The sequence below is a fragment of the Neoarius graeffei genome, chromosome 20 (assembly GCF_027579695.1).
Source record: "Neoarius graeffei isolate fNeoGra1 chromosome 20, fNeoGra1.pri, whole genome shotgun sequence".
Taxonomy (NCBI): domain Eukaryota; kingdom Metazoa; phylum Chordata; class Actinopteri; order Siluriformes; family Ariidae; genus Neoarius; species Neoarius graeffei.
This window is the reverse complement of record NC_083588.1, coordinates 61,978,802-61,993,542: the sequence shown is the minus strand read 5'-3', so window position 1 is coordinate 61,993,542 and position 14,741 is coordinate 61,978,802. Positions and strand designations below refer to the sequence as shown.

The 14,741-nt window shown below is 43.0% G+C and overlaps 1 protein-coding gene across 4 annotated transcripts in view; it reads right to left on the bottom strand.

Moving 5' to 3' along the window:
* pdxdc1 (pyridoxal-dependent decarboxylase domain containing 1) overlaps positions 1-14,741 on the bottom strand; it is an 82,485-nt gene that overhangs the window by 56,579 nt on the left and 11,165 nt on the right. For all 4 annotated transcript variants that reach the window (XM_060902143.1, XM_060902145.1, XM_060902144.1 and 1 more), the window contains exons 2-4: positions 7,450-7,520; positions 448-516; positions 209-283 (exon numbers count right to left, since the gene is read on the bottom strand). In XM_060902143.1, the coding sequence (XP_060758126.1) occupies positions 209-283; positions 448-516; positions 7,450-7,520 (215 nt within the window). The remainder of the gene's footprint in view (positions 1-208; positions 284-447; positions 517-7,449; positions 7,521-14,741) is intronic.

The following is a 14,741-nucleotide window of genomic DNA, read 5'->3' as shown; positions in this document are numbered from 1 at the left end:
CACACACACACACATTTATAAGCCAAAACATACAGTGAAGCGCTTATCATTAATTGCCTTATCATCTCTTGACCTTCCGTCCTGTATGTTTTTCTCACAGTGGAGACAGAGGTGTGTGTGTGTGTGTGTGTGTGTGTGTGTGTGTGTAATGCTTCATCGCATTACCTCGTCGACTTTTAGGTCATTTCTGAATGACGCAGGAGCTTACCGGTGGCCCTGTCTATCCTCATCATCATGCATGAGGTTCTGAACGAGCTGCAGGATCGTCACGAAATTCTGTCCGCTAAAACCACACAAGAGAAAATCAGATTCAGCGAGGACAAGCCCAATGACCTGCTGCTGTTTATTCCGCGACAGAACAGACAGGACTGTGCATCATCAGCATTTAACGGACAGAACGCTCAAGACTGACGCTTCGAGCAGCGATCACGGTTCAGACGGACTTACTCTCCCTGTAAGGGTCCTGGAATGTCTCTCCAGCTGAGCTGCCGTCTCTCTGCGTCCTGCGCCGTCTCTCTGTGAAACACAAGCACATCGTGCTGACGTTAAATCGTTTGGAAAGAGTTTTGATCCAGGGTTAAAGAAAAAAAAACAACAACAAAAGGATTTTTCATGATAAATGTCATGATAATAAAAGTCAAAATGTTTATTTTATTTAATACATTCTTACTTTGGTCTTTGATCGTAATGAAAACAGTGGCTCGTAGGATTTACGTTCTGTTAATTACTTCCAAACATGAGGGACATGACGATACAATATCAACCTTGTGATAAATGTCGTCACAATTATGTGCTTTTCTGAGACATCATGAGGGGTGTTCACACGGTAACTTTTACTCCGGTGTAGCACCGGGGCTGCCCCAGTAGAGCGTTCACACGGTATAAAGTTATCCCGGTGTCGCCCCTGAAAGCTGCTTAAACCGGTGCAAATCTAACCCTGCTCGGGAGGTGGTTTAAGAAATTTACTCCGGAGTAAATGCTAGTTTGCGGGGCAGCACCGATATAAAATGGGACATCTGAACGCTACAGGGGTAGACTCGCTACGCGTGAGGAGAGTTGATTACATACGGGCATTGCATAATTTGCATCCTGGTATTTTGCGCTTCCAAAATGGCGAATATCAACAACAACAGAACTGCGTGTCTTCCAGTGTTGCCAGATTGGGCGGTTTTAAGTGCATTTTCGCGGATTTGAACATATTTTGGGCTGGAAAACGTCAGCAGTATCTGGCAACACTGGTGTCTTCATCCACGTTGTTTTCCCGGCGCTTGGTGATGCCATGACAACCGGGAAAAGGAAGTACATTTTCATGCATGCGCATATTTCATTTCCGCATTATTACTATCGTATAGCACGGTCGCAAAAACTGCCGTGTGAACGCAAGTGGGGCTGCACCGGTGCTAACACGCTTCTCTCTAGTAAGCAGGTTTGTGACGTGTGAACGCTCCACAAAATTTACACCGGTGTAAGATATATCGCAACAAAATACATCAGTGCAGCATCGATGCAAATATGTGCCGTGTGAACACCCTATAACTGTTTTCATTTTACTTTAAAGGTGCAATATGTGATTTTTTTTACGCCTTCTTACATATTTCAAGCACGAGAAAAGATTTTAATCCTCAGCTCCAGGATAAGTGGATTATGTAACATGGTTGACAAAAGCTGTGTGGAAAACTGCATGGTGGGTCAGAATGCGCGTTTGTGTTTTCCTGCAAGTCCCCGAGATCGCTTCACTCCACCCCCATCTCAATCTGAAATCGGCAAGCGCACAGCACAGCCGGATAATTCTACTGTGAGCAAAAAATTCAGATGCAGTAATATATTTTTAAAAAATTGGTGAAAGGATGGACGCTGACCATCGAATTAGCAAAATTGTTCCTGGACAAGTAAACAGAGAGGAACCATCAGGGCCCTCTAGGCCTTCAGAGAAGCCCAAACATATCAGCATTTCAAGTGTGATATTTAATTGCTTTCATCCTTTCATAATTTCATTATAAAATCATTCGCTTCCAAGTCTAACTCGGCCTCATTTTCTATCTTTTTTTTTTTTTTTTAAAGATATTTTTTGGGCTTTTTTCACCTTTATTGGATAGGACAGTGTAGAGACAGGAAATGAGTGGGAGAGAGAGACGGGGAGGGATCGGGAAATGACCTCGGGTCGGAATCGAACCCGGGTCCCCGGATCCACGGCATGGCGCCTTAGCCACCTGAGCCACGACACCCCCCCTCATTTTCTATCTTCAGAAATGAAAGGGTTACTGTCCTGAAAACATTAAAATCGAGTTATCCAATGAGATTGTTTTGTTTGTTGTCTCTCGGCTGAGAAGTGTTTCGAGCTGCTCACTCATTGGTTCAGACTTCAATGCCTGGACAGAAGGCCATGGCAGTGTATGTTTACGTAGGAAATGACAGATGAATTAATTAACCAATCAGATTTTGATTTAGAGTGGGAGGGACCAAAAATTTATCACAGTCAGCCTTCTCGAATCCTAGTGCGAGCTTAACCACGAGTCAGCGCAGCAGTGACGTCACCTTCCAGCCGGTGTAGCGTTCATTAGTAGTGTTAGTGAATGCTAATAAAGGGGTCAGTGCTATCTATAGAGAGCAAGTAGCACAGGCTAACGACCAAGAAACTAAGATTTTTGCCTCCAGACTGTTCTTCCATGCTGCACGCTCGCTACAGGATTTTTCACTCACTTAAGTATTCAGTTCCCCGTGTAATTTACTGAGTTACTTTTAAAATCAATATCAACGGAGCGACCTGGCAGCCTGCCGCTAATCCCTTACAAAATCCTTTGCCTTGTTGCTTTTTTGGTGTCTGGCTAAGTTTTGGCTGAGCTCAAGTCCCAGCTCTAATAGGAACAGTTCGCCAGCGGTAAACATCATCTGTAGAAAAAAAAAAAAGTGTTCAAGCGCGTTCGAACAAGTACACACTGACAGATAAGAGCTGCTGTTAAAATATTGTATTTATTCAATAAATTTGTAAAATAAAAAAATTTCTCCCTTTTTTTCAAAACTAAAAATAAATGTATTATAGATTAAATCAGTATTAAGTTTTTTTAATGCAATAATATCATATTGATGTCAGTTTGTTAGCAAACCCACAGTATCCCTCACTTTATTGTGATATCGTGGATTGTAGAAATGCTTTTGAGAATAGTGATCAGATACTTTTGCCATACTGGATTTCCATATCCAAATTTTTTTTTTTTTGGTATATACATACAAAATGGGGACGGCACGGTGGTGTAGTGGTTAGCGCTGTCGCCTCACAGCAAGAAGGTCCGGGTTCGAGCCCCGTGGCCGGCGAGGGCCTTTCTGTGTGGAGTTTGCATGTTCTCTCCGTGTCGGCGTGGGTTTCCTCCGGGTGCTCCGGTTTCCCCCACAGTCCAAAGACATGCAGGTTAGGTTAACTGGTGACTCTAAATTGAGCGTAGGTGTGAATGTGAGTGTGAATGGTTGTCTGTGTCTATGGCTACGTTTACATTACGTCGAATCAGCGGATCATCAGATTAATGTTCTTAAAACGATTCGCGTTTACACTAAAACCGTTAGCCGTGCACACAGCAACGCCAATACGCGGATAAGCTCGGCTCAGCAGGCATCCTGCGCTCCAAATCACGCCGCCCTGAACAGCGAGTGCCCTCTGGAGGGTGCGCACTCCGGCCCTGCGCAGCTCACACAGTGCGCGAGTGAAGTGCACAAGCCACGATTCGGGACTGAGCCGCTGTGTGTGAGATCCCAGCGCATATCACTTACCACTTGCAAGTGGAAGGATGGCAAGCCTAAAGACAATCATAACTACACAATGGGCAGTATTTGCATCAGTATTTGCAGTATTTTCATACTTTTATACTCTTTAATGAAAGGTGATACAAGGCGGAAGTCCGCGCCGTTTTTCAGCAGTCGCGTCACATGACCAACGCCAGCGAATCAGGAAGGTGGATGTCACAGTGACGTTGTCCAATGAGACGCCAGCTAGAGCTCAGCACAGCGTATTCGCGTATTCTGAATGTTTACACAGCACCGGACCAGACACGATCTGGATTGAATACGTGGACGCTGGCGGATTCCCGTTTCCTGGCTTTTCCAGGGGGGTTAATGTAAACGGACAGTGCATCCGCGAAGAAAACGAGACAGATACGGTCTAATGTAAATGTAGCCTAAGTGTCAGCCCTGTGATGACCTGGCGACTTGTCCAGGGTGTACCCCGCCTTTCGCCCGTAGTCAGCTGGGATAGGCTCCAGCTCGCCTGCGACCCTGTAGAACAGGATAAAGCGGCTACAGATAATGAGATGAGACATACAAAATGACTGTAGTCGTTTTGTTGTTGCTCATTCTAGCTTTGCTACAGTTCATTTTTTATTCTTTCGACCTGCATAACTCGCTCGCAAAATTACTTCGTCACATACTAGTTAGCTTGCTGTTAAAAATCATAGCTAACATTCACGTTATATGATGTTTGAAGTTTGTGATGAACAGGACTAAGAGGATTTGTGCTGCTGTTATTTCAACGTTTCTGATTACTGATGAGGGGCGAGTTTCCCCAAAGCATCGCAGCACAAAGATCATCGTTAAATGGCAGAGCGAGCATCACAATGAACACTCTCTCTCCTAGTTAAAGGGCACATCTTGGGTATATTTAGGCACAAGATCAATGTAATTCTCTTATTTTATATTAAACCTTGGTCAAATATCTGTCACATTTTGCATTTTGTGCAATTTTTTTACCTTGCGCAATACCAGAAAAATTCTGTTGAAATCAAGCCGTACGTGCGGGACGCCTCCTTCTGAATCCTACGTCAGCGCTGGTTTGTTTATGAGAAAACGACCTGGTGGTTTTCTGCAAATTTCTTCAACGTTATCGCGTAATTATTAAAATGGTTAACAGATGTATCGTAGGAGGGTGGAGCAACACCAATCATGATGGGATTAGTACTCATCATTTTCCAAAAGACCGGACAATGAGAGAGAAATGGGAGCGCTTCGTGCGAGGCACTCGGAAAAACTGGCAACATGCAACAGACCACAGCATCATATGCAGGGCTCGCTTCATAAAGCCTGACGACTTTGAGAACTATTTGCAGTGGGAAATGGGCTTCGCGAGGCAACTTGATCTGAAAAAAGACGCAGTTCCATCTGTCAGAATGCCCAAAGCAACACCGTCTCCATCTGTGTCAGCGTCACCAAAGGAGCCAGCTGTGTTCGTCTCCCCTGACAGAAGGTGAAGTGCCGCGTCCACTGAGGCCCTCGAAGCCGAGGACCAAGCAGAGCCGAGAAAAAGACCAAGAAAATCGGCAGCTCACAAGTTGACTGTTGCCAGGGTAAGAAATCAGAGAGACTGTACTCTAAATCAGGTGTTCCTGTGTTGGTGTGGTACACGGATAATGTTATTGACACACCCAAAAGCGCTGGGCGATAATACACTTAGGCTACGTTCACACTGCAGGCTGAAGTGACTCAAATCCGATCTTTTCGCCCATATGTGACCTGTATCCGAACTTTCATTGACAATATGAACGACACAGATCCGATTTTTTCAAATCCGACCCAGGCCGTTTGGATATGTGGTCCTAATTCCGATTCCTATCCGCTCTTTTCATATGCGACTTCAGTCTGAACCGCCAGGTCGCATTCATCCGACTTACACGTCATCAACAAGCCACAAACGTCACTATTCTGCGCTGAAGTAGGCGGCGGGTCTCTCAAAAAAAGTTACAACAACATGGCGCATAATCACGGGCACAGATAGAGGGTGGGACTCGTCCCACCCAGATTTAAATTCACTTCGTTCGGTCCCCCCCACTTATAGGGAGGAAAAAACGTCTATGCTGTCTTTCTTTGCATAAGGCAAACCTCACGGAAAAATCAAAAGACTAATTACCATTCGGTTTATTGAGGTGCACAGCAGTGTATACATAGTTGCAACAATTCACATAAAACAAAACAAAGACTGATATTTGGTTGGTTGAGCTGCGCAGACTGCACAGGTTGCGAACTCGGTTGCTATGGTAACCCACAACAAGTTTGACAGGCATATCGGGGTTGGGGTTGGTTTGCTGGCAGCTTTGTCCCCCCCCAGTTTTTTGTCCCCCCCCCCAGTTCAAAAAACGTATCTGCGCCCCTGCGCATGACATCAATGCGAGGGATGCTTCGGGCTGTGAAGGTTCTGAATCTTCTCAATGGAAGGACGCAGAGGTTAGGGAGCTGATTTCCATTTGGGGGGATGCAGCTATTCAAGCTAGATTGGATGGGTCATACCGCAACCGGGCGGTTTTACTTCCGTAAACACTGGCCATGCTCACTGCGTGTGACGTCGTCGTATCCTGCAATGCGCATGCGGAACACTTTTAGGTCGCTTTTCGTCCATACTGAGGATCACATACAAGTCGCATATATTTGTTAATGTGAACGACCTCACAAAAAAATCGGATTTCACAAAAAAATCGGAATTGAGCATTAAGCCTTGCAGTGTGAACGTAGCGTTACTTCACATGTATCAAGGGATATACGGCGTGTCAGGGCTTGAGATCTTGGGACCTGTCAAACACATTAAACGTATCTACAACCCTGCTTAGCCGATTCCATGTGTGTAGCTTATGAAATCTTTCTCCTACAGTAGCCAGTACTCTTCTAAATGAAGAAATATATAAATACATGATAGTAATTAGAAAAAATATGATTTATGTAACAATAGAAAGATGAGCAAAATCGCTAGCTGCTAAACCTGGTCTACACAGACTGTGCACTGAATCCACGCAGGGTCTCGCAGCCTGCTGGCGGATCCGCACGTGACGTCACGAATCTGGCTCCAGACTCCCTTGGGATTTTTCCAGACGCGTTTTGTTATTTTTTATTTTTTTCTGCTGTAGACAGATGGCCTTGTGCAAAATTACCCTTCTGGATGAGTGTGTAAAGCCTAGGTCACAACCGGCTGTACGTGCTCCTATGGCCGGTCTACGTGCAAAAAACGCAAGAAACGCACGGAGGGCGCGTGTGACGTGCTGATTTTCAAGCCGTAGACCGGCTGCAGAGGTTCTTTGTCATGCCAAACAAACTCTACGGGCGCTTATGTTTTTTTCAGGTTGCAAGACAAACTTACGGCCAACGTGCGTCTTTCTCCATGAACAACAACAACAACAAAAAACGCAGCGATTTGGGAAACGCCAAAAATCGCACGGCCAAAAAAATTGTACGTCCGGTTGTGACCTAGGCTTAAAGGGACATACTTTCATATAAAACAAAAAAACACTACATTGGTCCAGGATATGCCCTTTAAGATGCTCTTAGCGTTAAGAGGCTTTTGGGAAACCCACCCAACTTCTGTTCAGTCTTTCGGGATGGGTTAGCTAGCTGAGGTTAGCTTAGTTATACGATATTATACTTGTATTTTAAAAGAACTGCTGTTCAAACTTCTGGACAAAGGGATAAAATTATATATCTTACAGCTGGCCACTCTCCAAAATCTTCATGGCATCTGAGAGGTGATTCCCGATTTCAGCAAGCGTCGGGTCCATCTGAAATCACACCGTGATACACAACACAACAAAAATCATCTGATTAGTACGAGACGTTTGATGCCTGAAATATATTTACTTGTGATAAATGTGAATTTTTTTTATACAATTTCTGAGAAGATCTAAAAGTTATTCAAAAACTACTGAAGCAGGTGGAGAGTTTTAAAGGCAAAGGTTATACACACGCCACTTTATTAGGAACACCCCTACTTCAAATCACAGATACAAACCAAGAGCTTCAGTTAATCAAATGTTCACGATGTTCAAACATCAGAACGGGAAAAAACGTTCTCAAAGTGTGACTTTTGAGCCAGATTAACTGTTTTGTTTTTTTTTTTGAGTATTTCAGAAACTGCTGATCTCCTGGGGTTTTCACACTACACAGACAGAATGGTGCGAAAAACAAAAAACATCAAGTGAGCAAGTGACAGTTCAGTGGGTGGAAACAAATCAAACCCCTTGTTGATAAGAGAGGTCAGAGGAAAACGGAGAGATTTGAGGTGGTTCGAGCTTTTTTTTTTTTGCCAGGAAGGAACTCATATAATCACTCTTTACAACCGTGCTGAGCAGAAAAGCATCTCAGCATGCACCAGCAAACAGAACAACACATCGGGTTCCGCTCCTGCAGCCAAGAACAGGAATCGTTCCTATTAAAGTGGACGGTGAGTGTGTTCCGAAAGGGAGATGCAAATGTATCATCTCATCTCATCTCATCATCTGTAGCTGCTTTATCCTGTTCTACAGGGTCGCAGGCGAGCTGGAGCCTATCCCAGCTGACTACGGGCGAAAGGCGGGGTACACCCTGGACAAGTCGCCAGGTCATCACAGGGCCGACACATAGACACAGACAACCATTCACACTCACATTCACACCTACGCTCAATTTAGAGTCACCAGTTAACCTAACCTGCATGTCTTTGGACTGTGGGGGAAACCGGAGCACCCGGAGGAAACCCACGCGGACATGGGGAGAACATGCAAACTCCACACAGAAAGGCCCTCGCCGGCCACGGGGCTCGAACCCGGACCTTCTTGCTGTGAGGTGACAGCGCTAAAAGTTTGGGGTCACTTTGAAATGTCCTTATTTTTGAAAGAAAAGGACTGTTATTTTCAACGAAGATCACTTTAAACTAATCAGAAATCCACTCTATACATTGCTAATGTGGTAAATGACTATTCTAGCTGCAAATGTCTGGTTTTTGGTGCAATATCTCCATAGGTGTATAGAGGCCCATTTCCAGCAACTCTCACTCCAGTGTTCTAATGGTACAATGTGTTTGCTCATTGCCTCAGAAGGCTAATGGATGATTAGAAAACCCTTGTACAATCATGTTAGCACAGCTGAAAACAGTTGAGCTCTTTAGAGAAGCTATAAAACTGACCTTCCTTTGAGCAGATTGAGTTTCTGGAGCATCACATTTGTGGGGTCGATTAAATGCTCAAAATGGCCAGAAAAATGTCTCGACTATATTTTCTATTCATTTTACAACTTATGGTGGGAAATAAAAGTGTGACTTTTCATGGAAAACACTAAATTGTCTGGGCGACCCCAAACTTTTGAACGGTAGTGTATTATTAATATCACAACATACATTATCTGACCTTTTTATTTGCTCGTCATAATGAAGAAACGTCTGTGAAACTGAACATGCAGCCAGACTAAGGGTGTACAAACTTTCACTCTCAATATCTGCTTGCATTTAGGGGACAGAATAGCTTTTTTGTTTGGGACAAGGGGGGCTTTTTGTCCCGCCTCCCACCACCACCAGCTGTCAGCCAGATGCCATAATGGGAATGGCAGAAATAAAAAATACTAACATGCAGTGGGTTCCTGCAGAATCCAGTCACAGTGCATACACTAGAACGGGCCTACATCCGTCTCAGACGTGTTCAAATGCGTGCACACACACACGCGCGTATGTAAAGGAGCTGTTCAGGTTTTTGGAGAAAAGGTCAGATCAAGGAACAAGCAGAACCGGTTCAATGACACGAGAGAAAAATAACGAGTGCCGTCAGCAGTGTGATGAAGCAGAGTTACTGTTACCATCCTGAAGCTGACTCTCCCGTCCTTTTCGACCAACTGAATACAACACAAAGACAAGATATTTCACATTCAAACTGAAACTTCACTGTTTATTATACACACATTGCCAATTTGATGCCTGCAACACGTTCCAAAAAAAAAAATAAAAATTAGGATGGGACAACAAAAGACTGGGAAAGTTGTAGAAGCTCCAAAAAAAAAAAAAAAAAACAACCCGTTTTGGAATATTCTACAGGTAAACAGGCTCAGTATTTCACAAGCAAACAGTCCAACAGCTTAAAGCTGTACCGCCTTTCAGATTTTTCAAGTGTAGGTCATAAAAAGAATTTTCCCCGACACACAATTATTTTTGCTTAGTGACCAAAAGCTACTGAATTCGAATGACAGACTTCCAATTTTATTCGTTTTTTTAAATAGAACAATTAATGAATTTCTCTCCACGTGGCCTGAAATTCTCCGCTATTTTTTCCTGCTTCACCATGACCCAATACAAGATACTAAGTCATGCATCACGTGGTGGGCTTTCCCTGTTCACGCAAGGCATTGTGGGATACAAATTTGAAACAGGAGAGAAAAACGGAGGACGCGAGTGTGCGAACGAAACATGAAAGACCGACTACAGTAACGGAAAGAAAGCGAGAAGAAAAGACGTTATGTTATATACGAAGGAAAGGAAATGCAGGAAATATGAAACTAATAAATATGGGCGCTCAGCGAGCACCTCGGTGTGATCAGCTGTTCGTTTAGCGACAGAATGATGGAACTGTCAGTGCACGCTCAAAGGTCAACCTGCGCATGCGCACACACACGGACTTCCTCTGTCTGCTTGACTGCATGAAGCGAGCGATTTCATGCACATTATTTGCTTTAATCCCCTCAAATTAAATAACTTCCCAGCCACAGAACAGAACGGCCTGATATTTTGTAAGATATTACAAAAATGACCACAATTCAGAGGGAACTAAATTTCACCCGTTTTATGAAATCGAAATGGAGTCTAGCTTTAAGAACAACGTTTCTCAACGTACACTACCGTTCAAAAGTTTGGGGTCACCCAGACAATTTTGCGTTTCCATGAAAAGTCACACTTTTATTTACCACCATAAGTTGTAAAATGAATAGAAAATATAGTTGAGACATTTTTCTGGCCATTTTGAGCATTTAATCGACCCCACAAATGTGATGCTCCAGAAACTCAATCTGCTCAAAGGAAGGTCAGTTTTATAGCTTCTCTAAAGAGCTCAACTGTTTTCAGCTGTGCTAACATGATTGTACAAGGGTTTTCTAATCATCCATTAGCCTTCTGAGGCAATGAGCAAACACATTGTACCATTAGAACACTGGAGTGAGAGTTGCTGGAAATGGGCCTCTATACACCTATGGAGATATTGCACCAAAAACCAGACATTTGCAGCTAGAATAGTCATTTACCACATTAACAATGTATAGAGTGGATTTCTGATTAGTTTAAAGTGATCTTCATTGAAAAGAACAGTGCTTTTCTTTCAAAAATAAGGACATTTCAAAGTGACCCCAAACTTTTGAACGGTAGCGTACAACTGAAAGGAATTTCACCATCGACAACCCGGAAGATCATCAAAAGATCCCAAGAATCCGGAAAAATCTCTGCGCGAAAGGGGTGAAGCGAAGGCCGAAAACCAACAGTGAACACCTGTGACCTTCGATTCCAGCTGTTTGGAATCTGGGTTTTACATTTAATGGTGTGGAACAACCACGAAACAAAACAAGTGTTCCTCTCTTTTTAGTTAATGATAGATAGATATTAAAAAAAATAAATAAACGTGCAGCTTGTCATGAAACCACAAAGCGTAAACTCTTCTTGTCCTGAAGATCTTCGAAAACTTCGCCACTGCTCATATGAAGCACTGACACTGGAGACTCCTTCCATAAAACGTTACATAAACATTTCGTTCGAGAAAACTTCACCATATTGACAAGAACGTACTTTGTCTTAAACGTGTTAAAATGGCGCGCATGCCGTACAAATCCCTGTGAATGAGCGATTACTATAGAAACGAAGGAGAGAAAGTTAATATCAACTAGACAGGGACACTCTAACGAGTGCAAACCCCGCCTTTTCCCTATTAAAATACATTGGGCGAAAATTTCAAAGTTCTGCCATGACCTTGACCTTTGACCTCCAAAATTTAATGGTTTCCTTCCTGGGTGATTGGCAACACGTACAAAATTTGGTCCAAATCGATCCATTGGTTCTTGAGATATCTTGCAGACACACAGACAGACAGACAGACAGACACACACACAGACTGACGCAGGTGAAAATAATAACCCCTCCGACTACTGTCGGCGGGGTTAATAAGATCAGCATCGTCTGAATCTGAATCCAGAACTCAACAGGGATGGATCATTTCCAAAGTATATAAACTTCTTCACATGACACAACCTACGCTGCACGAAAGCCACCAAGCCCGGCCTACGGAAAGGAAGATAAAAAAAAAAAAAAAAAAAGTGGTTACACCAGAAAGCAAACTCCAGTTTAGAGTTGAGGAGTGGCTGTGTAAAGGACAGTGAACAAACATCATCAACCAGGATCTTTTTCCATAAATGTTTGTCGTCAGAACAACGAGGAACATCGGGCACAGAGACTATAAAAAGCTCAATTCCCTGAAAAAAAAAAGTCCAAGTCTGTTTGATTTCTCAGGAAAAAAAAAAAAAAAGGTTTGAAATAAGTCAGACTTTTCCGTTCAGTTTTACAGACTTTTTAATCACGACAGGATACATGATGCGCGATATCAGGGGTCCAAGCACGAAGGAGAGTCTGAACCTCAGTAATAATCCAAAACAGGTTCTAAACAACATGGCTGCCACCTGCCTATCAATCATAGACATATAAACAGACGCCGCATTCTGCGTAGAATCATACGTCATCCTCGTCGCCATATTGGATGGGGGAAAGTGGAGATTCTTCAACCGTCTCTGGTGTAGCGTCTAGACAGTAGCCGAGAATAAAGATGCCTCATTCACGTGCTGCGTTTAACTGTACCAACAGGTTTACCGTCCAAACGAGATCACATGGGATTACCTTTCACAGGTGAGACTGGAAAAATACTTTTCAATACTGTTTCTTCAGTCTTCAGTTTCCCAGCTCATCTCCACCGGGGAGGTGTATAGGTATAAGCAGTGAGAATTAGATAACACAGTGCCACACTATGATGAACGTTTTTGAACGTATGATGAATGTTTTTAACCTTTCTGAATGTGAAGGAATCAGTGATCAGGGTTAGATCTTAACTAGTGTTGCACCGATACCGATACCAGTATCGGGCGGGGCCCCGATCTGGCACTAAAATGGTGGTATCGGTATTGGCGAGTAGCAAGAAATAGGGCGCCGATACCATTTACCGATGCTAGTATGACACTTGAACGCAGCCTTCTCTCTCCCGACACTCACTACACTCTGTGTTGTGTGATCACACGTGATCACTGTGCATGCCTGCCAAGCACGCCAAGCAGCTATTGCTATTGACCTGCTCCAGACCAATGAGAGCGGGCCAATAGCCGCTCTTAACCAATACAGGGGCAGCTTTTTCATGCGGAGGAAAAACAAACCACGAGAAGAAAATGTCGGCGGTCTGGATACATTTCAGCATAGAAACTCCGGCGAGTACAATGGCTACATGCAAGATTTGCGGCCTGAAAGTTTCGAGAGGTGGAGTTAAATCGGCCAGTTTCAATACCTCGAACCTGATAAAACATTTGAAGACGAAACATGTGAACGAACACAGAGTTTCTACTGGATTCACTTTGTATTAGTCTTTTTCCTGTTTCACAAAGGTAAGCAGCAGCCTGACAAAGCCATGATAGCAATGATTTTACATCCAAGTATGCAGCTCTTCATATATATATATATATATATATATATATATATATATATATATATATATACACACACGCATATATATATATATATACACATACATACACACACACACTTCAAACGGAGTGGTATCGGTATGGTATCGGTAGGTACTGCACAGCCAGGTATAGGTATCGGTATCGGGGCCAAAAAAATGGTATTGGTGCAACACTAATCTTAACACTAGCCCGCTAGCCCATGGCTAGTGCCGATAGCCACGGGCTAGTGCAAAATCTCTGCTACTAGCCCGTGTTGGCTAGTGCAATAACTTGACATGGGTGTGGCCATCTTGAATCACGCAAAATCTGATACAAAATCTTTTAGCTCATTCTATTTATTGTACATGGTGTAATGCATTGTTGCTGAACATTACTGACACAGTTCATTGACACAGGTTGTAACTGTGTACCATGATGAGTGCCTAATGTTTTTTTCCAGTCTAAGGCAACTGAATGATTTCAGTTCTAGTCCATTTTGCGAGATTACTACATGTACTAGTCTACTTAACTGTAAGCAATGACTACCTCTTTTATACTTCAAAGTGACAATTATGGTTTGAAACCCAAAGTCACATATGAGAACCATAATGGATTGAATAAAGTACTGGTTTTGTTACACTGAATTGGGAGCTTCTGTTGTTTCAACTTGTTCATTGTTTAGTATTTAAAATTCTTTCAATTGTCACAGGAATTGGGCTTAAAATAGCGGGCTAGTGCAACACTCTGCGGGCTAGTGCAATTTGCAAGCCACTAGCCCGGCTGGCTAGTGCAGAAAAACCTTAAGATCTAACCCTGGTGATGTATTTTGTTTTGGTATGACGTTAGAACCTGGCCGAACTCAGTTTGCCGGTCATTCAGCTCACTTTATTCAGCGAGAGCAGGTCTGTGTGGTGACTCAATAAATAAAACAGTACATTTTTATTTTCATTCACTATTTCCAGTTTTTCCACTATTTCCATCATTCATCATATTCAGTCTTGTAGGTTGGTTATTGTGGCCTCAGGTTTTGGTAGCTTGCTACGGTATGCTGACTGATTAGCTTACCTGAGCTATCTATCGCGGATCTGTCGCTAGTTTGCAGTGTACAGGGTATTTCGCACACTATTTATAACCATCACATTAAAAGTTATATGTGTTGTTTTGATGCCTGTTTGTTTCCCAAATACAACCCCGATTCCAAAAAAGTTGGGACAAAGTACAAATTGTAAATAAAAACGGAATGCAATAATTTACAAATCTCAAAAACTGATATTGTATTCACAATAGAACATAGACAACAT